This window comes from Natator depressus, chromosome 17, assembly GCF_965152275.1.
Source record: "Natator depressus isolate rNatDep1 chromosome 17, rNatDep2.hap1, whole genome shotgun sequence".
In the NCBI taxonomy this organism is placed as follows: Eukaryota; Metazoa; Chordata; order Testudines; family Cheloniidae; genus Natator; species Natator depressus.
Window position 1 is genome coordinate 4,375,513 of NC_134250.1, and position 23,472 is coordinate 4,398,984.

The following is a 23,472-nucleotide window of genomic DNA, read 5'->3' on the forward strand; positions in this document are numbered from 1 at the left end:
GAGAGAGAGCATGCAGAACCTGAGAACAGAGAGAGAGGCAGGCAGAGTCAAAAAGCAAGAAAGCCAAGCAGTAGCCTTGAGCACAGTGTTACCCTGGAAAAAACTAGAGAGCTTTTGGTCTGATGTTGGCTAAAGAGGCTTTGGGACTGTAAATTAAGAAACTGCTTCTTTTGTTTTTAGTTCTTGTGTTCTGAGAAGCAGGACTTGTACATTCCTTGTAAATAAACAAGATACTATCAATTTCTGCTTCCAAGTGGAACTTCCCCAGGGCTCCAAAATTTGACTAGTTGATTCCGGTCCAAAAGAGGCAACTTTGGTCTTAGACATGGGATTCAATTTCTGAGGTGAGAGAGTCTGTAAACTGGTATGACTGTTGAACCAAGATAGAGCAAATAATGGAGGTACTTGCAGAAATCAAAAATGGGCAGTGAGATTTAAAACAAGACCTAAAACAGAAGCTGGAGGCTTCACAGAAGGAATTAAAGCAGCATCTGAAGGTGTGCCAGAAAGATGACCTGCAGGCAGAGATGAAGTCTCTGCTGGAGCAACAAATACAAAGCATCCAAACAGATTGGGAAGTCCAGCCATAACATGACCAGGTGAGAATGGTAAAAGAGACTGATGAGTTGACCTGCAATCAGACTGCCATAGACCAGAAGGTTTTCCATTTAAATGGTAGAGACCAAGTAAACTTTAGCCAACCTGGAACTTGCCAACTGAGATGAGCTACAGAGGAAATTGAAGAGTCACTGGCCACTATCCAAGGCAGCTCCTGGATGAGGAATTGAGCCAGCTGGAAGACTTGGATAGGACTCGACATTTACAACAGTTTTCTACCATTTGTCATCTACAGAGGGCCAGAGTGGAGAGGTTGGATTGTCCCAGCTCAGATAATGCAAAAGCCCCACTACCTTTCAGGGAAAAACAACTTGGGAGGCTCCTTTAGTTCAATCCAACATTATAGCTCAAATTAATGGTAGGGAGAGGGACAGAAAGTGGGGTTGCTAGCAGCCAGTTCAATGGCCATCAGCCAGGATGGGCAGGGATAGTGTCACTAGCCTCTGTTTGCCAGAAGCTGGGAATGGGCAACAGGGGATGGATCACTTTTTGATTACCTGTTCTGTTCATTCCCTCTGGGGCACCTGGCACTGGCCACTGTTGGAAAACAGGATACTGGGCTAGACGGACCTTTGGTCTCACCCAATACGGCCGTTCTTATCATAGAATCATAGAATATCAGGGTTGCAAGGGACCCCAGAAGGTCATCTAGTCCAACCCCCTGCTCGAAGCAGGACCAATTCCCAGTTAAATCATCCCAGCCAGGGCTTTGTCAAGCCTGACCTTAAAAACCTCTAAGGAAGGAGATTCTACCACCTCCCTAGGTAACGCATTCCAGTGTTTCACCACCCTCTTAGTGAAAAAGTTTTTCCTTCTTAACTTAATCCCACAAAAAAGACTGAGTTATCCAGACCTGGTACAACAAGCCATGGACATATGGTTTGGAGATACCTATCTATCTGAGCTGACCAAGGCAAGAACCAAGAGTTAGAAAGAGGGGGAAAGAAGAAACCCCACTTGAACTGTCAGAGGACCTGCGGAGACTTGTGTTCTTAGGACACTCAGATACTGCTGAGACCTTCCAGTATAAACTGGTGAGGGACCAATTTATAGATGCTCGGCGAGACTTGGACTTGCCTATTAAGATCACCAAAAGGTGGCAAAGGACACTCTGAGGGGCTGTGGACTTTGCCACAGAACTTGAATCTTTCCTTGCAGTGGTTGTCGATAAGAGGAAGCAGCTGCTAATGAGGAAGATGGAAGTGGATCACCATGAGTCCTGTAAGTACAGTTCTGTGTCTAATATATCTGATGATAGAGGGGATTCTAATCTCTTATCTGGTTTGTGACTATGATGAACAATTACAACAAAAGATAAATGTGGTTTCTAAAATAAGGAAAATTGGCAAAAATTAAAGGGAAGAAGTTAAATGTGGGTATTGTGACAACTGGCTACAAAAATTATAAATTGGGGGAAGGCAGGCTGTTGCAAGTGTGTCGTGAAAGCCTCTCTCCCTTTTCAGGAAATCAGGGAGCCAGAGGAGACACCATGCTGGAGGGGCAAAGCTTGGTGGTATGAGAATTAGCCCCACAGGGTTTGTTTAGATCTGGGCAGTTGAACAACAAGAATGGGAGTTTGGCTATTGAGTGCATAACGGGATGTGTTCTGTGTATAGGGATAATTGATGCAGGCTCAAACATAAAAGTTATTAGACTAGATACGCTAAAAAGGCTAGGGAATAGGGGATCCAAAAAGGAACCACCTCATGAGTCTCAAACAGAGACAATGACTAGGGCATGGGCACCTGTCCTAGAATTGGATTAGAAGATTGGATCTCTGAAATTTGAGCAAGAAGTTTTGATGACTGAAATAGTGGATTAGCTAATAACTGGCTTGGATTTCATTATGGCTAATAACTGTGTAATCAATGGCAGGAAAGATGTCTTACAATTTCAGTCTGTGGCAGTCCCTTTAAAGTTTAAAGTTTATAGGCAGTTGGGTTGCAGTGAACCAGTTGTCCTGCCCCATAACCATTATAACAGCTACATGAAATTGTGGCTTTCCAGCAAGAAGAAGAGTGGAAGTGGGAGTGGAAACCTTCTTTTGAGACCCAGGGTCTCGAAGGAATCAAAGGGTCTACACAGAAAAAAAACCTGCCCCTGGCTGTGAGTCTCAGAGCCAGGGTCAACTGATTCAGTTTCACTGGGGGTTGTGCCGCAGGATTAAAAATAGCAGTGTAGATGTTTGGGTGGCAGCCTGGGCTCTGAAACCCAGTGAGGGGGGAGAGCTCAGAGTTTAGGCTCCAGGCCAAGCCGGAATGTCTATACTGCCACAGCAGGAGCCCAGGTCAGCTGACCCAGGCTCTGAGACTTGTGTCATGGGGTTGTTTTTTTTTGTTTTTTTGTTTGTTTTGCTGTGTAGACATACCTTTAGCTGTTAAAGCGCTGCTTGTTCTGAAACAAGAACTGGTCCCTGTTGGTTTGCTGAATGTTTCTGACAAGTAGCAAATAGTAAAGAAAGGAAGCCATTTCAGTGGTCAGCAGAGCGGTATAACATTTTCAGAGTTGAAAAAGGCTTCTGGGATTGCTCCTGAGCACTGTAGTTAGGCCAACCTAGATCCCAGTGTAGATATGGCTTAGGTTGAAGACCTGCTAAATCAACTGCCGATTGCTCTCCCGTTGACTCCGGTACTCCACCGGAATGAGACGCATAAGGTAAGTCGACCCAGTGCAGTGTAGACACCGCAATAAGTCAACCTAAGGTACGTCGACGCCAGCTACGTTATTCATGTAGGTGGAGTTGCGTAACTTAGGTCGACTTAACCCCGTAGTGTAAATCTGCCCTTGGAGAGGTGGATTACCTACACTAATGGGGAAAACCCCTTTTGTTGATGTAGGAAGTATCTACGGTGTGGCGCTACAGTGCCATAGCTGTGCTGCTGTAGCATAGACAGACCCCTTGTTAGGGACTGAGTTAAAACTGCATTCAAATTGATGTGTGAACACATGCTTAATTTAAAAATAATCGTAAGAGACCATTAAGGGGCTACCTCTAAAACCCCTAAGGCCTATCAGAGTCTGCCCAGAAACGAGTATCATGTGGGCAGGGGGTTCCACTGCGTATTGTGAGTGACCAAGTGGAATTGGAAACTGAGAACAGAGAGAGAAAGGAAGAGGCAAAAAGCAAGAAAGCCAAGCAGAAGCCTGTGAGTGAAGTATGACCCTGGAAAAAGCTAGAGAGAATGTGGTTTTGGGTCTGGCGTTGACTAAAGAGGCTTGGAGCTGTAAGCTGAGAAACTGCTCCTTTTGTTCTTAGTTCCTCCTGTGTTTGGAGAAACAAGACTTTGTAGATTCCTTTCAAATAAACAAGATCGCATCAAGAGAATACCAGACTCCATCAATTTCTCTTTCCAGCTGGACCCCAAAATTTGACTAGCCACTTGGGTCATCCCCATTTGACAGGCAAGACAGCTGGCACAAAAATAAGTTTAACTAATGTGCACAAGAACACAGAGCTGAGAACATGTCCATTTACCCTGACTCACAGCCCCCTTCTTTAATCACTAGATAAAGCTCCCTCTCCAGTGAGGTTTTCTTTGACACTGCTATAAATCTGCCAAAGCAGACCTGACCCACGAGGGAATGAAATCAGTTTGTACGTAAACTTGAATAAAAGTGTCAGACGCTTCCCTGGATGTTTTGTAAATAGTGCATTGCTCATCAGAGTTATCCCCATCCAGAGTTTGGTTGTATTAGCAGCGCAAGTGCGCTCCTGATCCAATAATTTTTGTACTGCTCCTGGTCTGTTCTCACCACCTTGCAATAAACACACGCAAATGTATCAAAATCGTCCTAGGCAGTCATTTCCCATTTTGTATGGGTGCAACTGATTGTCCCTTCTTAAGTGGCGCACTTTGCATTAGTCCCTATTGAATTTCATGTGAATGGGAGCCTTTCCCTTTACTTTGACAGGTTTTGGATCAAGTCCTTATGTAGGTGAGTAGCCCCACTGAGGTCAATGAGTAACGGTTGTGGGACTGGCTGCTATACTAGATTGGGAAAATTCTTTCAATTATGTTTAAGTGAAAATGTCCATTTAACACGTCCATAAATCCAACTCATTTAAACTGTACCTCTGAAAGTTAGTCTATAGTGGGTCTGAAGCACTGAAGCAGCAGCATGCAGGAACATGTATTGTGGCTGCCCATATTGTGTAAGTCCTGTGAACAAACAAAGAAATTCATTTTCCAAATTGACAGGAACAAACAAATCCCAGGATTAAAATAATTCAGGACAGACAGGAGAATCCCATCTATTTTTATTTCTATATTTGCAATATAAATCTGTATTTATTAATAGGCAATCTTTATGCTAATTTGCTTTCCCCATTTTCTATATTACTTCCAGCATTTCACATTATTGGGGGAGAACAAAAGCACACTTGTGACACAGTGTGCGTTTCTGATTATGTTTCATTGATAACAATCTTTGCTTTCCGTCAACCGTTACTGTTCAATTGTGTGTTTAGTGTTATTTCCTAAGCAATTCTGGGGGAGGGTTACGAAGTCCAAGGCCACGTCTTTGGTGTTACATATAGATGAAATTTAACCTCTTTGGTTTTCAGAAAGTTTTGGGAAATAAAGGTGGTGGTGGGGAGTGAAAATTAACATGAGTTGTTGGATGAATAGAGGTCATGTTGGGAGAGGCTAGACTAAGGTGGGGTGGATGAAGGAACTGTGTAAGAGCTGCTAGCAGGCCTAATGCTAACAACGGTAGATTGAATAAATGGACACAAATCAGATGTCGAGAATTATAACATTCATAAACCAGTCGGAGAACACTTCAATCTCTCTGGTCACGCAATTACAGACATGAAGGTCGCTATCTTACAACAAAAAAACTTTAAATCCAGACTCCAGCGAGAAACTGCTGAATTGGAATTCATTTGCAAATTGGATACTATTAATTTAGGCTTAAATAGAGAATGGGAGTGGCTAAGTCATTATGCAAGGTAGCCTATTTCCCCTTGTTTTTTTCCTAACACCCCCCCCCCCGACGTTCTGGTTAAACTTGGATTTATGCTGGAAATGGACCACCTTGATTATCATGCACATTGTAGGGAGAGTGGTCACTTTGGATGAGCTATTACCAGCAGGAGAGTGAGTTTGTGTGTGTGTGTTTTTTTTGGGGGGGGGGGGGGGTTTGTGTGAGAAAACCTGGATTTGTGCTGGAAATGGCCCAACTTGATTATCATACACATTGTAAAGAGAGTGGTCACTTTAGATAAGCTATTACCAGCAGGAGAGTGGGGTGGGAGGAGGTATTGTTTCATGGTCTCTGTGTATATAATGTCTTCTGCAGTTTCCACAGTATGCACCCGATGAAGTGAGCTGTAGCTCACGAAAGCTTATGCGCAAATAAATTGGTTAGTCTCTAAGGTGCCACAAGTACTCCTTTTCTTTTTGCGAATACAGATTAACACGGCTGTTACTCTGAAACGGTAGCTGTGGTAACTTGCTAGGTGAGGGCTCTGACACAGTAAGCAAGAGGGAGGGGGAGTGGAGAGGCAGTGTTAAGGATGGGGAGGAGCTGTAGAGTCAGATGAGCAAGCCACATGTTTGTGAGTTAACTGTGCTCTGGGTGTACTGTGATTCTGATCATTGAGAAATTCCTGATCCATCTCTGAAGCGGCACGTCAGAAATAAAGGGTTACATTTATTATTACGGCAGGGTTCTCAAACCTTCCTGGAATGGGAACCACGCTGCACTTAGTCTCTAAGGTGCCACAAGTACTCCTCGTTCTTTTTGCTGATACCCACTCTGAAAACTGCAAGAGTTGTTTCACAGAGTTCCCCCTTCTGTTCCTAATTGTAGAATATAGCCACCCTGAGGGCAACTAGTGCAATTGTGACATGGGCATGTCATACTGGGAAAGTCTGAGGTAGGTTTATCTACTTTTAATACAATATAGCAGCTGGGAAAGAGGCAAAATCAAACCACGTGACCAGCAGGTGTCCCGCAGCCCCCAGTCTGAGAATCGCTGCAGTACAGTATGCTTAATAGGTTCGTTGCAGGATAAAGGTCTTAGCGTGTGAGGTCTGCAGGCTACGCGTGCGCGCGCACACACACACACACAATTGCTTGGACTCAGTGGGACTACTCTTGTGCAAAAATGAAGCATGCATATAAGTGTTTCGTGAATCTTTGGGACTATTCACAGGAGTAAGTACTGTCACTGTTCTCGGCCCCTGCACTTGTATTTCTCCTGAGTGGTCCAGCAAAGGCCCCACTCTGAGGCTTCCAGCTCCTGAGCCTTTTTGAGGGGAGACCTGTATTTCTCTCCCTTTGGACTGGGGTTTCCCGTGCTGCACTGTTCCCTGCCTTCACTGTGTGATTCCTGACCGTGAGGCTGCCCAAGCACGCCTGCTTACTTTCTCTTCGGAGACGGACCAGAGTCATTGTCAACACTTCTAAGTTACTACCCGGGTCTTTCTATGCAAGCCTATTTTATTCTTCAGGTAAAAGCACTACAGAGGAAACATGTTAAAAAACAATAAAGTAACCTACCTCCATGCTAATAACCTTACCAGGCCCCAACCCCATTCTACCATGAGCTCTGGCAGGAGCAGTCCTTCGACACCCCAGCCAGTGTTTCCTTTGTGGTCTCAAGTTCATCACAGCTTCAGCTCAGAACTGCCCAGTCCTTCCAACCCTCCCCCAAGGATTGGGGTCCTCCATGGATCAGGAGACTTGTCCGTTTGCTGGATCAGGAAGAAAGCCCTGAGCCAGTTTAAAACTAGGCTATTTATCCAAAAAGCCTTTCTTCGTCTGTTAGTCCAAACTAGACAATCTAGTTTGAACTAGTATATGTACACTTCTCCAGGGGTGGTTTCAAAGGGTTGATAACAAAGGAAGTACATTAGCCTCCCCCTCCAACTAGAGAACACTGCCACAATCACACATGCACAATTGCATTTTTAATACAATAGTCCCCTAAAAGGATTAACCACTCTACTTCAATAAGGTTTAACTTCATTCAATAAAATTCATTTAGGATATTACAGGTTGTGGGTCTGTCACAACTACAACTAAGTCAGGCTCCGAGGCCCAGATCCTCAAAGGTATGTAGGCATCTAACTCCCACTGAGCCTCTTGGCCTAGGAGCCCTGCAGCATTAAGAGCCAGATCCTAAGCAGAGTCTGTTCAAATGAAGTGGGTGGGAGATGAGCGTGCTCAGCAGCTCTCAGGATCAGGCCCTGACCCTTGAGTTTCTGACTTTCATTGCTAAGAACAGGTTTTGAGAGTGCTAGCTTGGCAAGATGGGAGAGTCGGTACCATGTAAAACTGAAACTAAACAAAGCCAGAGTGCAGCCAAAGGTCTGTGAGCCGTGGCTAACGAGTAGACGAGCTTGTTGGCCAAAGAATGCCACTTACCCATAGGGAAGTTTGCACTTGTCTGCACTGGTGAGGAGGATCATCCAGCAGGGAATTATAACAGGAGATGCAGACTCCATGGGCTACTCATCATGGTGGTTTAGCCTTATAGACAGATGTTTTTTTTTTTTCTCCCCCATCTCAAATCCTAGTGCTTACAATGTGGTTCTGATGCTTGAGTTTTCACCCTTTCTGAGGAGGATGCAGTAGTGTGGCCTACTGGAATGGGCACCATACAAGGAATCAGAAGATTTGGGATCTCTGCTGGAGTGCAACTCACAAGTGCTCTGCTGTGCTACATGAAAACAGGATTTAAGACAGAAATAATTATGTGAAGAAATATGTAATCAAGACAAACAGATTTTCATTAGCGCTGTGAGGTGGTGGGCCAGCCTGAGCATTCTAGCACCAGGAGGAATAATGGACTTTTGATAAATGAAGGCTCATTATAAGGAAAATACGTGTCTTTTATTAGTAAGAGTGCTCTGAATACAGAACTGGGAGACAGGAGTTCAGTTCCCAGTTCTATTCGTAATTCCCAACCTGGGGCAACTCACTTCACCTTTCAAGCTTAGTGATGATAACATCTCCGAGGGTTTGATCCTGTCCCCTGTGGGAGTCTTTCCGGCCACTCCAAATTCTAACACCAAAAGCAGGGGCACTGCTAAGTAAAGGTCCGTCTTTTTCCTGGTATGTGACCTTCACACAATGCCAGAAATCCCACCTGGTGCCCCCAGCACAGCCTGTCACCCCCTCCTCCAGTGCTGCCAGCCCACTCCCCCGCCCCTCTCCAGTGCTGCCAGCCCACTGCTCCCAGTGCCCCCTCCTGCTCCTCCAGTGCTGCCAGACCCCTGCCCCCCCCACCCCCGCTCCAGGGCTGCCAGCCACGTGAACCCTCCCGCTCCTCCCGTGCTGCCTGCCCCTCCCCCTCTCCCGTGCTTGCACTGCCACCTAGTGCCCCATCCCCCTCACTGCCCTTCCCGCTCCTCCTCCCTCGCGACCCCATCCCCGCCCCCAGGCCAGTGCCCCCCGCCCGCGGCTGCCCCGCCCCCGAGCCGGCGCCAGCAGGCGGGGCGGGCGCTGGTTGGCCGGAGTCCTCCGGCGTCCCGCCGCTCCCGGAAGCGGCGCGGGGCAGGCCGGGATGGAGGAGGACGAGCTGGAGTGTGTGGAGGAGCTGGAGGCCGTGCTGCAGCTGGCCCCTGAGGTGCAGCTGGCCATAGAGCAGGTGAGGGCCGGGCCGGGGCTGAGAGGGGCGGGGCTCGGCTCCTGGGGGGGCAGGGGCGCTTCCCTCTGGGGGGGCTGGTGGGGGGCAGGGCCGCTCTCCCCTGAAGGGGTTGGGGGTGCGGGGGGCAGGGCCGCTCTCCCCTGAGGGGGTTGGGGGTGCGGGGCAGGGCCGCTCTCCCCTGAAGGGGTTGGGGGTGCGGGGCAGGGCCGCTCTCCCTTGGGGGAGTTGGTGGGGGGCAGGGCCGCTCTCCCCTGAAGGGGTTGGGGGTGTGGGGCAGGGACGCTCTCCCTTGGGGGAGTTGGTGGGGGGCAGGGATGCCCTCCCCTGAAGGGGTTGGGGGTGCGGGGGGCAGGGATGCCCTCCCCTGAAGGGGTTGGGGGTGCGGGGGGCAGGGATGCCCTCCCCTGGGGGGGACGCAGGGGTGCTCTTCTCTTGGATGGGGGCTGAGATTCTGGTGGAATCTTAGATTAATTTATCATCATTCAGGTAATATTAACTTTCCTAGTAAATGAATGTCTGTCCATGCCTCAGCCTTTCCCCCCCTGTTGCTTCAGGCCTGGACTGTAGAGGGAGCCAACCTGCGTGTGGTTTTTATCAACCATTATAGGCTTAAATGAACCAAAAAAGAACCCCCTGGCTGATTTGGATCTTGGAGAAATATCACCCTGTCCCACCCTTTCAAAGGAGGCCATTGGTTTGCAGAGGCATGCTTTAGGGCAGTCACAACCCTTTTCAATGAGCAGCCCACACATATCCTCCTGGAGCCAGAGTCCTCAGATGTACCTTAAAATTCTTTGTGCTCCAAAGGAGATGCAATGGAATTAGCAACAGCCTGTGGTGAAATCCTGGCCCTGTTGAATGCAATGGCAAAACTCACATGGACTTCCCTTGGGCTAGGATTTCACTCTTGGTGTCTGAACAGGAACCTGTCATAGGTGAAAATCTAGAGGCAGGGAATGGGAGCTGCCTCACAACACATCGCTCAGATGATCCTCTTGGGTGTTAAAGTTAACAAGTTAAGTTGCAGACTTTCTTTGAATGAGCTAGAGGGGATGATGGAGACTGATGCAGCTGCAGGGATGCACGGCACCTATCAATAAGGAAGGCAGCAGCATTTCTTTGTCATTGTTCTTGTGGGTGTCATTTATGCTGTGAGGTTAATGGTTTTTTTTTGTTTTGTTTTTTAAAGCAATATCCCTGACACTTTGGGATCTTTTCATGGGATGGGTGGAAGAGGGGAACTTGATGCTGAACAGTTGAACCATTTTCACTGAGAACCTTGAGAGCAGCTAAATTAATCCTGAGGTCTAATGGAAACTGGAACTTGGCTGTAATAATAATACTTTGCATTTCATAGATTCATAAATGCTAAGGCCAGAAGGGATCATTATAATCATCTAGTCCGATTTCCTGCATGACACAGACTAAAGAATTTCATCCAATATTCTCTGAGCTATAGCATATTTTTTAGAACAATAGCCAGTCTGGAGGATCCACCATGTCTCTGAGTTGTTTCAGTGGATAATTATTCTCACTGGTAAAAAAAAAAAATAATAATAATTGCACCTTACTTTTGAATTTGACTCCCTTTAGTTTCCAGCTACTGGGTCTCGTGCCTTTTTCTGCTAGTGACACTTTAAAGGAACTTAAAGTGCTTGCAAGGACTGAGTTAAAGGAACAGTATTAATTCAAATTTGGCCCCACATTTAATTTTTTTTTTTAAAAAAGCTCTAAAGCCCATGGCAAATGTTCTTATAAATTATAAAAAGCAGTGAAAACGGTTGTTTTAAAACAAATATTTTGCTCCACTGTTGGAAATTCAATCAACTACAGCACTAAGAACATGAGAATGAAATTGGCTATAAACAAAGGTGCTACTGACTGTCAGTGGCCAAGCTGAGAGTAATGGAAAAAGTTAGCATCCCAGGTAAATAAACTTGTTTATTGCATATGATTTTAAAGTTGAAGACTTCAGGTCTTGCCTGTGATGTATCATAATCCCTATGTTAGAGATGGAGAGTGACCTAGAGACCACAAAACAGCAGGCCATTAATCTTAGTGAGAATTTTAATTCCTTCAGGGTGGTGAGATTTCTTTCCTTTTCCTCACAAAAATATTTTAAATTCTATATGGAGAGTTAAGATGGGGAGTTTTATATGGAGATTGACTTTGGTCTAGTGTCTGGGATCAAATCTCTTCAATGTAATCACAACATAAGCAGAATTTGGGCCAGTAAAGATTGTTTAGGGAACTAGACAAAGTTTGTAACGTTTTTGTTAAACTGTGCATATGTAAATCTCGACTTTTGCTATAACCATAATATTTTTTTACATGTTGCTATAGTCAAATGGTTCTAACGGGGAGACTTTGTCAATCTACTGATTGATTCCATATCCTACTCCTGGGGGAATTCTGCACAAAAATATTAAATTCTGCACCAAAAATTAAAAATTATGCACACAATATTTTAAATTTCTGCAAAATTCTCCACATTTTATTTGTCAAAATAATGCAATATAATCATGCCAGTTTCAATTATTTTGGCAGTTTATTTAAACTACAATACAGTGGATGGAGAATGGGAGTGGGGAGCATTGGAAGAAACCCCCAAACCCCCTTGCCTAATAGTTTTGACCCTTTATTTCTAATTATTAGTCAACAAATATATGCAGCCATATGCTCAGTGTTACATCATAGGAAACTAAACAGCAAGGGGGGCTTGGAAATCAAACTCACAATTTATATTGGCTACTGACCATCTCCAGAAAGGTAAATACCAAACAATTCATGGAACACATTTTGACAGGAATTTTTTTCAGTCCAAAAATTTAGACCATTTCTAATCACTAAAGCACCATAGGCATTTATAAAGCCATATTTTCCTTTACACCACTCTGGCAATGTAAAAGAGCCTTAAAACTTTTACATCTGTTTTATACTCCTGGGGAAATTCACAAAGACAATGGGAACAATTCACTAAGCAGGCAGGTTGCTACATTCTGCTCTGCCCCATGCCTACCTCCCCAGAAACAACCCAAAGCCCTCCTCTCCACGCCAAGTGTGCCGCAATAGCAAGCAAGCGGGACAGAGTGCCTCTCTCTCTCTCACACGCATGACTGCTCAGCCTTCCCGCCCCGTCCTAGTGATGATTTATGTCTCTATCTGCTGCTCCGAGTGCCTGAACCAACCTGCCTGCACTGCCGGGGAGAGGCTCATGACCGCTCTTGTGGGCTTTCCTTTGCTTCCCTGTCAGAAGGCATTTTTCTGTGGGGAAGCAAAGAAATCTGTGGGGGACACTAATTCTGCGCATGCACAGTGACGCAGAATTCCCCCAGGAGCAATATCCAGAACAGTTTATGGTCCAAGGACTGCGTGCAGAATAGCAAGCGACCTTGAGGTAGAAAGGTTCACAAAGCGAGTGACTCTCCTGGAGTGTTTTGAAGGACGCAAAGGGAAAAGGGGTTTAGCAAATATTAATTACAAGACTGTGCTGGGTGTGGGGGATTGCATGAAAGGAGGCACAGAACCGGGAATGAACAAAGGATGGTCTTATGGTTAAAGATGGGGTTCAGAAATCTGAGTTCAAGTCCCAGCTCTGCAACAGGCGGATGAGGGGTGCGGAAGATGCTGGATTCATTAGCTAATACATTAATTGTAATGTTGTTGGGCTTGGTGGTTCAAATGGTCTCCTCCACCACTACCCCTGCATCTTAGTGAGCAAGCCACACAGGGTTTTCTGATGCTGTGTCTTGTAAATAAAAATTTTGATTTGCTGATTTAAAAAAAAGTCTGTGTAAACTTCAAAAGATCAATATAAAATAATGATTTTTAGCTCCCCTGGGATTTTTTATACCAGGCAACATTAGCTGTAAAGGCTGATATGAATCAGCAGAGGAGGCAGGCTGTCAGGGATAGCAAGGGAGATTTCACCATTCTGCTGCACTAGAGAATACTGCAGTGAAGTAACGTATTCATCTTTCCTGCAACTTTTCTGTAGTGGTTGAGGAAGCTTGACCCAGGCTGCTTCCCCTTCTCTACTGTATTATGACCTCCTGGATATTTAGTGTCTCCTCCCCCCTCACCCCCCATTACCCTTATTACAAGCCAGAGATGCTGTACTTTTTTCATAAATATTGTCTTAGTTTTATGTGGAGCCTTTCCATCACCTCTCCACCTTGTTGTCCTGTAGTACCTTGCTGGTCTAGTGCTTAGGGGCACTCAGTTCGATTTCACTGCTCAGTTCATTTGTGCCCCTGCAATGTTGCCAAACTTCACGCTCAGCTTACAGTCCTACTGGCTTTTCTCTTCAAATGCTCAGTCAAATATGCTTAGCTGTGTGTCTGCTCAGTTACATGCCCAACCATAATCCCCTCCACACATCCTGAATATGATAGACATGTTTAAATCTCCCGGAATCCATGACTCTCCTTACAGCCATTGCCAACCTTCATCTTTCATAAGAACTATGGGCACTGTCACTGCTTGCCCACGAGAAATAGCAGACGGTAGCAAGACAAACTCAGTTAGTCGTCAAACTGCAGTTGCCAGCTAGAGTAGGAGTCTGAGACAAACTGAGTTTTGTGTAGTTTTTTGGCAAGACTATTAGCTATCGCCATTGATCTGTTGTGCTATCTCTAAGTGTTGCCCAGTAGAAGATCAGGGAGTCAAGCCACCTGGCTTTTCTGTTCCTGATTTTGCCACTGATTTGCTGTGTGATATTGGAGAAAATCATTTAATCTCCCTGTGCCTCAGTTTCTAGAGTGCCCCAAGTTCCTCAGCTGAAAGGTGGATAAATACCATATTAATAGTAGTGAGACCCTCTAAGTTACAATCCTTTCAGAGATACTAAATTTTCCCTTTTGAAAAAAGCATATCAAATTTAGATACTCGATGTGCTAAGGTAGCAAAAAGTTTGAATTGAAGGTTTTGTGTAGGATTTTCTTTGGCCTAATGCAGCGGCCTCTCACCAGCTTGGAATGACTAGAATGACGCACACGGGTGACACTGCACAATGGCTGATGTGATTTACTGTATGTCCAGGACGTGGTTTAGACTGGGGAGGGAGGGATTGATGGCTGCATGGCACAGAACAGACATGGTAACTGGGAAGGTAATACATCATATATTTAACATGGAGGAAAAATAATTTAACAACCTTACTTGGATCATTTGAGCACCCTCTGAAGATAGATTAGAAAGAGTTGCTACTCTTTTCTGGGATAACTAGATCATTTAACAGACTGACCCTCTCTCTCTTTTCCATGTTTGCCTGGTGAAATCTAGGTCTCCAGGGATCTGGTTTGACCATTTTCTTAATTCATCGTGTTTTATATTACAAGTTTGTGGAAGAAAATGTCTCATCTCTCACCAGATGGCCCTACCCAAGAGAAGGGCATGGTCTCAGCGTGAGCTTTTAATTTCCAGGCAATGATGAAAACATGAACATCATTTTAGATACATAATTAATAGTTTCTGTCGCTTGGGAATTTGTAGCACATGATTGATTGTGCTGGTATTGAATCTCAGGATGTGCATATATATTACATCTGTGTTTACCCAGTCTGATAAATGCAGGAATTTTAATAGCACAAAGACTTCCAGGGGTGTAGTCACAAAAACTGTTTATTCTCCATTGAATTAAGGCCTGACTACTCTCCATGCAGACCTGTCAGGACCATGCTGTTAAACATAATCCCTTGTCTGTGTTGTAGTTATTAAAATAACAGATATAGCTTAAAGTTACAGATGATCAAGCTGATATTTTGTGTTTCTTTCCCCACTCTCTAGGTGTTTCCCAGCCAAGATCCACTGGACAGGGCAGACTTCAATGCTGTGGAGTATATTAATACTCTCTTTCCAACTGAGCAAGTAAGTCAAATGCTTGGGGTTCTGCTGTCCCATGAGCCAAGGGGTAATCTTAATGGTGACTCAGTGTGTAAATCCCCCTGCATGTCCATAGGAAGACAGGTTTAAAAATATACCCAGGGCTTCTTTCTAAAGAGCAGCAAAATTATGACTTTCAGTGGCAATTACTTCTTAAACTCAGACCTAGTGAAATAGAATGACAGTGTCCCAATGTGCTAGCTGCAGTTTCAAATATAATGAAAATTCCATTTTGGTCTCTAGAAAGAAACAGTTTCATGATGCAAGGGTCGGTCTGTTTTTGCAGTTGAATTTCAGATCCTGCTGGATCAATATACTGGGAGGCCCCAAGGATTCTAGCCACACCAGGGATGTTTTGAACGTGAAGTGTCAGAAAGTCCAGTCACAATCAGACTAGATTTTAAAACCATCGTTTCCTTTCAGGGATAAGGAACGGAGATCTAGTGGGGTCAAATCCTTCCCTAGTTCCAACCCACGAACTAGGCTTGGCTTGGGGTTGGGAGGTCTGTTGAGATGGGGAGGTCCTTTCTGCAGCATAAGACCTTGGGTGAGCTCCTGAAAACTTGCTGGAACTTCCTAGATTCTGCTGCATTTGGGTCAACTGCAGCAGCAGAGCAAGCGGTAGGATTTTTCCTTTTAGCTGCTTCTGTTCAGCTTGTTCTGCTTGGTTTGCTCACACCCAGATACCAGTCAGGCATCCTTCATTGCCAGGTATCCGTGGATCTCAGGCATTCAGGGCCCATTGCATTCCTCTGGGGGTTGCTGAAGTTCAAAGTACTGTATGGTTGAACCCTACCATACTTTGATCCTATTTGCTCTTTGACTGCGTTATCCACTAGAGGTCACCATCACCTTTCCCTTTAACTGCTTCCTCTGAGGAAGGATTTGTACAATCGCAAAGAGAAGTTGTAGTTGTACTCAGCGTGTTTATGCATGTGCAGGGGCAAGTTGAAGAGTCATTGGAGTCTGTAGATCTGGCTTCTGTTCCAAGCTCTGTCACTGACCTCTACGTGACCTGAGCAAGTCGCCAAATTACTTGGTGCCTCAGTTTCCCTGTCTATAAAAGGGGGATAGTGCTATGAAAGAAAATGCCAAGTGTTATTCAAAGGGAGGTTTGATTCTGCGATTTGTGTGTATGTACTGAAAAAACATTTTTCTTTTGAAAAACTGTTTATCTTGCAGTCTTTGGCAAACATTGATGAAGTTGTGAACAAAATCAGACTGAAAATAAGGTAAGTAGCACTCTGTTTCTTTTCATTGTCACATAGATGGGAAATGGCCATATGGTCATTAGACTTAATATATTTCCATTAAAGATCAATCTTTGCACTGCTGCTGGTTCTAACTCATTTTATTTGAAGCTAGGTAGCTTTATGCTTGAAATGTAAATATCTTTGAAGAAAGAGTTGGGCAGAGGTTTAAAAAAAGAAAATATTTCTAGTACATTTTATAATTTAATTAAATTTTACATTCAACTCTTTCCTATAGTGTGTGCCACTCAAATAACATCGCTCTAACGCAGTGTTTCTCAACCTCACAAAAGACAACGGTGGGAATCGTGGGGCACTGAAAAATGTGTTACAATGCTAAAGCAAAGAAAAACAAAACTCCCAGAATAACTTGGGTGGCCAAAACCTTCTATGTTGGTGAGATCAAATGTCGTAGCTGCAGTAATAGTTGTAGTGCACAGACTTTATTGTCGTCATTCTTACGTTTGCTATAAAGGTAAGGATAACAAATGAGGGGGTGGTGAAATTTTCTTTACTTAGAAGAAAGGCTTGTCTACCTGAAAGCTCTGCTCTAGTGCAGGAGAACCAGAAAGGGAAACTGCCCAGTCTGATACCATTGGCCAACTGGTGTGAAATGCAAAAAGTGAATTGGATTTTGAAACTAATTTTCCTATTTTGACAATATTCAGTGTTGTTGCTGATATCCGAGAGACTATCAGGTGTTTATGAAAATGTCAGTTTTATGTTGTCAGCACCATTTAAAAACAAACCAAGCCAGGTACAGTTTTTTTTTTTTTTTGGTGCACTGGTTTTCACAAACTATCTGTTCCTTATGCTGACACTGTCTGCTTTTCCCTAAAGGAGGCTGGATGACAATATTCGAACAGTAGTGAGAGGACAGACAAACGTGGGACAGGATGGCAGACAGGTACATGTGTCTTATATCACATAAAATCCCAAGGCTCTCTTCTCCCTCTGCTATAGCATGCAGAAGTCTCATAGATGCGTGGACTTTAAGGTCAAAGGGGACCATCATGGTCATTAGTCTGACCTCCTGCGCATTGAAGGCCACAGAACCTCATGCACCCATTCCTGTAATAGACCCCAAACCTCTGGCTGAGTTACTGAAGTCCTCAAATCCGGGTTTAAAGACTTCAAGTTACAGAGAATCCACCATTTACACTTGTTTAAATCTGCAAGTGACCCATGCCCCATGCTGCAGAGGAAGATGGAAAACCCCCCAGGGTCTCTGCCAATCTGAGCCCGGGGGGAAAATTCTTTCCCGACCCCAAATATGGCGATCAGTTAGACCCTGAGAATGTGGGCAAGACCTGGGAAAAGATTCTCTGTAGTAACTCGTAGCACTCTCCCATCTAGTGTCCCATTGTAGAGATGCTACTAACATCTTGCACACACATATGTAACACTGTATATACCACGGAGAATAAATACACTAAGTCATATTGAAGAGTCACTTACAGGACAGCTGTTATTACTATCTTCTGATTAGCCTATGGAAGGAGGCAAGAGAGAAATTGAGTTTAACGAAATCAAAACAGAAACATGATGCCTGCAGTTGTCAGTCTTTGAAGTTGATTCCAGAGGTATAGGAGTAAAGCAGATAAAAACAGGCCCGCTGTTAAGTGGGAGTGGATAGCTCAGGGGATTGGTACTAGGATATGGAGCCTTTTAACCAGGTCACTTGTTGGAATGTCCCAGGTCATTACTGTCTGATTGAGTGGCCCCCATGAAATGAGATGGCTGGTTTCAGTTTATTCCCTATTTGACAAGTATCCATACCCCAATACCCAGAACTTAATAGCAAGGCGCAGGATATAGTAGCCATGAAGACTGAACTACCTTCTTACCCGTTGATGTGATTCAACGTTGAGGCAGCTAGCAATGTTGCTGCATGTCCTGTAGCTGTTTTATGGGTAAACAGGGAGCTTCCATGAGCATTACATTTAGTATTAAGAAGAGGAAACAATGTTTAAAAAGTAGTACCTGGAGATGGGACTGCCTTTCCCCCGCTAGTAACACCTTTTGGATGTATTTTTCAGTTTTTTCCTGCAGTACAGTTTTGTGTGGGTTTGCTTCTTTCCTTCTCACGCACACAGTGACAGACTCTGTTGAAAGCCTCAATCTGAAGTGCACCTGCTTGCAAAAATCTACCATGATGAAAGAATAACTGCATAGGCAAATAAAAGCACTTGAGCCCATGTGCTAAATGATGAAAGATGAGCTGTTCTGCATGGAAAGGACACAGACCACCATTAAAACATATTCAGTTTGCCACTCCCAATAGACTGATCTTCTAGTTTATAGTCACAAGTAAAAGAACCTACACAAGTAGGTCTTATGAACTGTGGACTGAGCCCAGAGCTAGGAGCCAAGGACTTCTTGAGTTCTCCTCCTTTTTCCGCTACTGATTCTTGCTGTGGTTTGAGTAAATTATTTAACCTCTCTTTGCTTCAGTATTAGCGTCTGGAAAATGGGGGTTGTTTACCTATCCCAGGAGGACTGTTTAACATTGGTATGGTTCCCTGAGCACTAAATATTACTGAGTCAGGGACAGATATCATGGTGGAGACTGGAGACTATTCCTAGTATAAGAGAAAATGTGAAAGACAGCCTGGGTCAGGAGTGAAGTGGGGGGCCAGCGGAGTGGTCAGGAGAAGGGTGTCAGAAGAAATGAGGTCAGAAATACACGTGGAAGGGGAGTTGTTGAGGCTGAGGAAAAGCCAGTGCAGCAGATAGAGAAGACGGTTGAAACATGCTCAGGGTGACAAAAGTGGGACAGATGGTTTTGGCAGCAGCTTCTCGGACAGACTGAAGGGTGGAGGGCTGATTAGGAGAACACAGAGAAGAGGAGGAGAGTGTAGTTAAGGAGAGAAATGATTAGAGCATGGCCTAGGGTTTTGGCAGGTCCAGAGGATGAATTTGACAAGGGACACAAAATAAAAGGAGCTGTTCCTCCATGGTGACAAAAGGCCACAGCTCAGCAGCGTATGTCGGTGCTGAGCGTCAGTGGAAATGCTGGCTGTGGAATCCTGTGTAGAGAAACCTTTTGCAAGAACCGCTGGACAGAACTTAAGGAGGCTGCTTGGGTTTACCAGGGGAAATGACGACTTATTGGGTGAGTTTCCTAGGCTGTTGGCGGATGTGTACTATGGAGGTCCAGCACCCTCCATGTAAAGCTCTGCCTTATATGTCTCACATCCTTGAGTTCCTTAGAAGGTCACTGTGCCATATTGAAACGGTGCAGGCGTTGGCCAGTACCTTGTGCACACTTGAGGGGTAAATATGTTTGTGAAGCCCCTAGTTAGTTTGCCTGTTAAGGGACTAATTAAAATTCCATCAGAATAAAACCACGGAATACTTACATGTGTGTGGCATGTTTATGCAGAGCCCCTTTGAAGTAGCTTAGTGCAGTATTCAGGCATGAGCGTTTCCATGTTGAATCACTTTACTGCTGTTCAAGGTAATAGCACTTTATTTTACTGAACGTAACCAGAGTGTGTCTTGTTAAAGGCAGGTACTCATCTAGAAATGCAACTAAGCTTTTAATCCTTTCAAAGAGTTTGAAATACTGACACTAAGAAATTGTTGAAAGCATTATTCTCTCTCAAGGATCTGTGTGTATTTTAAAGGATGTATGCTTTCCTCTCTGTCTGTACAACGTACATGTATATATGTGTGCACACATGTTTTATACATGGATTGCTGGAACAAAGCTGTGTCAATATTGGGAAGGGCAGACCTAGAAGTATAAAGCTTGCAGGAATGTCAGTAATTCCAGGCCTCAGATATTTGTAGGTCAAAGGGTACTGCAGTTGAGCAGGTCAGATTACAGAGAGAGAGAAAGTTGTGAATAGCATTTCAGTTAGAGATGGAATTTTGCATTCATCTCCCCAGAACCCAGACAGAAAGGAAACACAGAAGAAATAATTGCTATTCCTGGTCCCTCCATAGTTCTTTCTTTCTCAGTGGCTCAGGATGCAGGCAAATGGAGAGAGAGGCCATTTCAGATAATGACCTTGTTAATAGTTCGTGTGGGTGAAAATCTTGATCTTTAGCACTGGCTGTCTGTTCTTTTGCTGAAGGGAGCCTTTGTTTGACTAGCGCATGTTGAGTGGAAATATGGATGCTCAGAAATGTTAAGTTTTTTAGGGCAAGAGGCCAAGCTTTTCCCTCTTGGATGGAACAGAGGAAGAGTTTAATTTTCCAAAGTATTGTAAGAATTTGTTACCAACAAGTGAGGCATGTCTAAGAAAAACAGATGCTCAGCTATGGAGAGAATCAATGCTGTTGTAAAGAGAGTGGAACTTTTAAAAAAACAGCAGCATGCTTCAGGAGCAAAAGCCATGCTGACCAGGAAGCCCTATTTATCCCCTTCTGTCTGGATCCTATGTTCTATATGTCATCTGAATTCTCCAACAATTATATTTTTCCTGGCAGAAATTTCCCTGCCTGGTGATTCCGGGTGTCTTCTCATTCTTTATCACCCTTTTTTAGTTCATTTTGTCTTTTGGGTTTTGCTGGAAATTGATGCATGTGTAGAACTGGCAGCTACTGTGTAACCTTTTTACTTGCTAATCTATCTCTTTCCTGCTGTGCCTTCTCCTCTCTACTCCCAGAGACCAAGCCATAGCAAACCATTCTGTGCTGCTTATCTAGAGGAGAGTTTCCCTTCACTGGTGTGTTGTTTTTAATTTACGGTGTGTGGCAGATGCTGTAACCAGGTGACAACAGTCTACTCTGTGGAGCCGGGCTTGGTTTGTGCGTGTTGCTGGAGGGACGTATAAATCTGTCAAAAACTTGCTTCGTTCCTGGATTGTGGGTTCTTCTGCATGCGTGTTTGGAGAAAGCATTTAATACTTCGTGAGTTTACCCAGTCTGTAATGTTATGATTAGGGATACAGAGGTTTGTCTGAGCACAGGCTAGAGAGTCAGGAAGTCGTGAGTTCTAATCCCATCTCTGACACTAATTCACTCTTTGGCCTTGAGCAATTTACCTAGTCTCTCTGCATCAGTCTCCTCATCTCTGAAATGGGGATAATATCTGCCACACTTCCTCTACACTTTTCTCTAGCACATGGGACTGTCTTGCTTTTTTCTTCTCCAGAGGTGGTGTGGCATGCTCGAGTCCGGTGATGTGCTTACACTCTGCATTTGACTCCTTTGAGTGTCGGACCATTTAAATAAACATAAGAATTTAATAAGTAACATTTTAAAATAACATTCTCTTTATGGAAAGACTCGGTCTCGTAGACTTTAAGGTCAGAAGGGACCATCATGATCATCTAGTCTGACCTCCTGTCTGAGAGCATGACAGGTCTGACCCAAATAAAAACTGTTGTTCCATTTGGACACTTTTGCAGAGTGCTTTCCTTACTAAAGAGGAACTTGGCTGGCAGAGTGTTTGCAATTCACTAATCACGTTTGGTATTTTGAAGCCAAACATTAAAAATATCCACAACAAGAACACTTAAACCTCAGATACCATGTCCCGGTTGTCATGATTTCATAGCAGCTGAGATGGCCATCTTGAGTTTAGTACACAGCATGCTAGAGTGGCTTTAAAGAAGCCACTCCCATCTCTTAACCATATAACAACACGTAGGTGACTAGAAGAAGCTGTTCAGGTCTGTCATGTCCACATAGAGGTAGCCCAGTGTCATATTTTTAGTGCCAGTTATAGTAACATGGGTTCTGATGCTGCCAGGGGCTGAGCAACTGCTGATTTCTGTGGGCCTGGAGGATACCTTGTAGAATTGAGGGTAAATCACTGTTTATAAAAACACCCTGGAAAGGCTTTGACCTTCTTCCCAAAGAAATATAAACCCCAACAGTGATGCTAAAACAACATGAAAGATTTTATTTGAGCCAACAAAAGCCAGGAGGAGGTGCCAAGCGGCACTCTGCCCTGAAGGAGGCAGTTCACTGTGGTACGAGTTATTTACATATGGTTGGGAGCGGGCAGAACTGTGGATACAGAAGTTTATTCTCCCCTCTGTTTTTATTAAGGGGAGTGACATATACATTGCTGGAGGGGAGAAGAATATTCAGAAATGTAACCCTTGTCTTTGTGTTTCCCATCTCTCTTCTGCATAACTTGGCTGCTGAATGAGGGAGCAGGAGTCTGGAGCCTTTCATTTGTACGTGGCTGGTTCAGATCCTTTCTATTCCAGTGAGAGGGGCCACTAAAGAGCTGAGCACAAGCAAAGTGAGGGTGCTCTTTTTTATTTGCCAACTGCATCTTCCCCTTCTGTCCAGGAGGGGGGAGCACAACGTTGCTTTTGAGAACAGGCTAGCATTTGGTTTTGCTCATCAGCTGGTGGAAAAGAGAGCGTCTGGGGATGGTATGGTCTGTACAGTGTCTCAGATTTCTCACACGGGCTGCAGAAAGCACAGATGCTCCCGATCATGGGTCTTCGCCTACAGCAGGAGGGTGTGCTCGCAGTGCAACATCAGGCCTTGAGACAGAGTGAAACACAGGACCAGGAGCCAGGAAGTATGGAGTTCTAATCCCATGTCCAACGCTAAGAGCCTCTGTGCTATAAGCAGGTCACTTAATCACTTGGTCTCAGTCTCCCCTTCTGTAGTATGGGGATAATACTACTGTGCTTCCCAGGGCCATTGCACACATTAATGAGTGTTTGTCAAGCAGATGAAAAATGCTGAATTTTACTGCCTTTTAAACGGAGTGCCCCAAATGTTTTATATTACCCAAAGGAAAAAAAAATAGTAAGATGGTTGAAAATAAGTGCTTGAATTTAAAATTAAAATGAATAAAATGTAGCATCAAAGGAACCATTTAAACAGCTTTACAGGCTGGAGTACTCCATCTTCTCCATATAGTATAACATTTCCCAGTTCAAAGCCATCTGCATTTTTGAAATTTTGCCCTAGAATTTTCTCCAAATGCAAAGGCCTTTAAATAGTCTGGCTCATTTGGCTTCCACTTTCTTGTGTGATATTTTTGTGACATCTGTAGGCAATGCCGTGAACTTCAAAAATTAACTTGCTAATTACCTCTTTATGGGGGAAAAACAACAGCTGTGGGTGGAACGTTCCATGGCAGGGTGAAACTTGCCTTGGGAGAGGCTGGGTATGCAGAAGCTGCTGTGGGTCAGTTGTAAC

General features: G+C 44.4%; 1 protein-coding gene across 1 annotated transcript in view; it reads left to right on the forward strand.

The window, feature by feature from the left end:
• Window positions 1-9,088: 9,088 nt before the first annotated feature.
• VPS53 (VPS53 subunit of GARP complex) overlaps window positions 9,089-23,472 on the forward strand; it is an 89,766-nt gene continuing 75,382 nt past the window's right edge. The window contains exons 1-4 of the mRNA XM_074974793.1: window positions 9,089-9,217; window positions 15,005-15,085; window positions 16,283-16,332; window positions 17,191-17,257. Coding sequence (XP_074830894.1) covers window positions 9,134-9,217; window positions 15,005-15,085; window positions 16,283-16,332; window positions 17,191-17,257 — 282 coding nt within the window. The 5' untranslated portion in view covers window positions 9,089-9,133. The remainder of the gene's footprint in view (window positions 9,218-15,004; window positions 15,086-16,282; window positions 16,333-17,190; window positions 17,258-23,472) is intronic.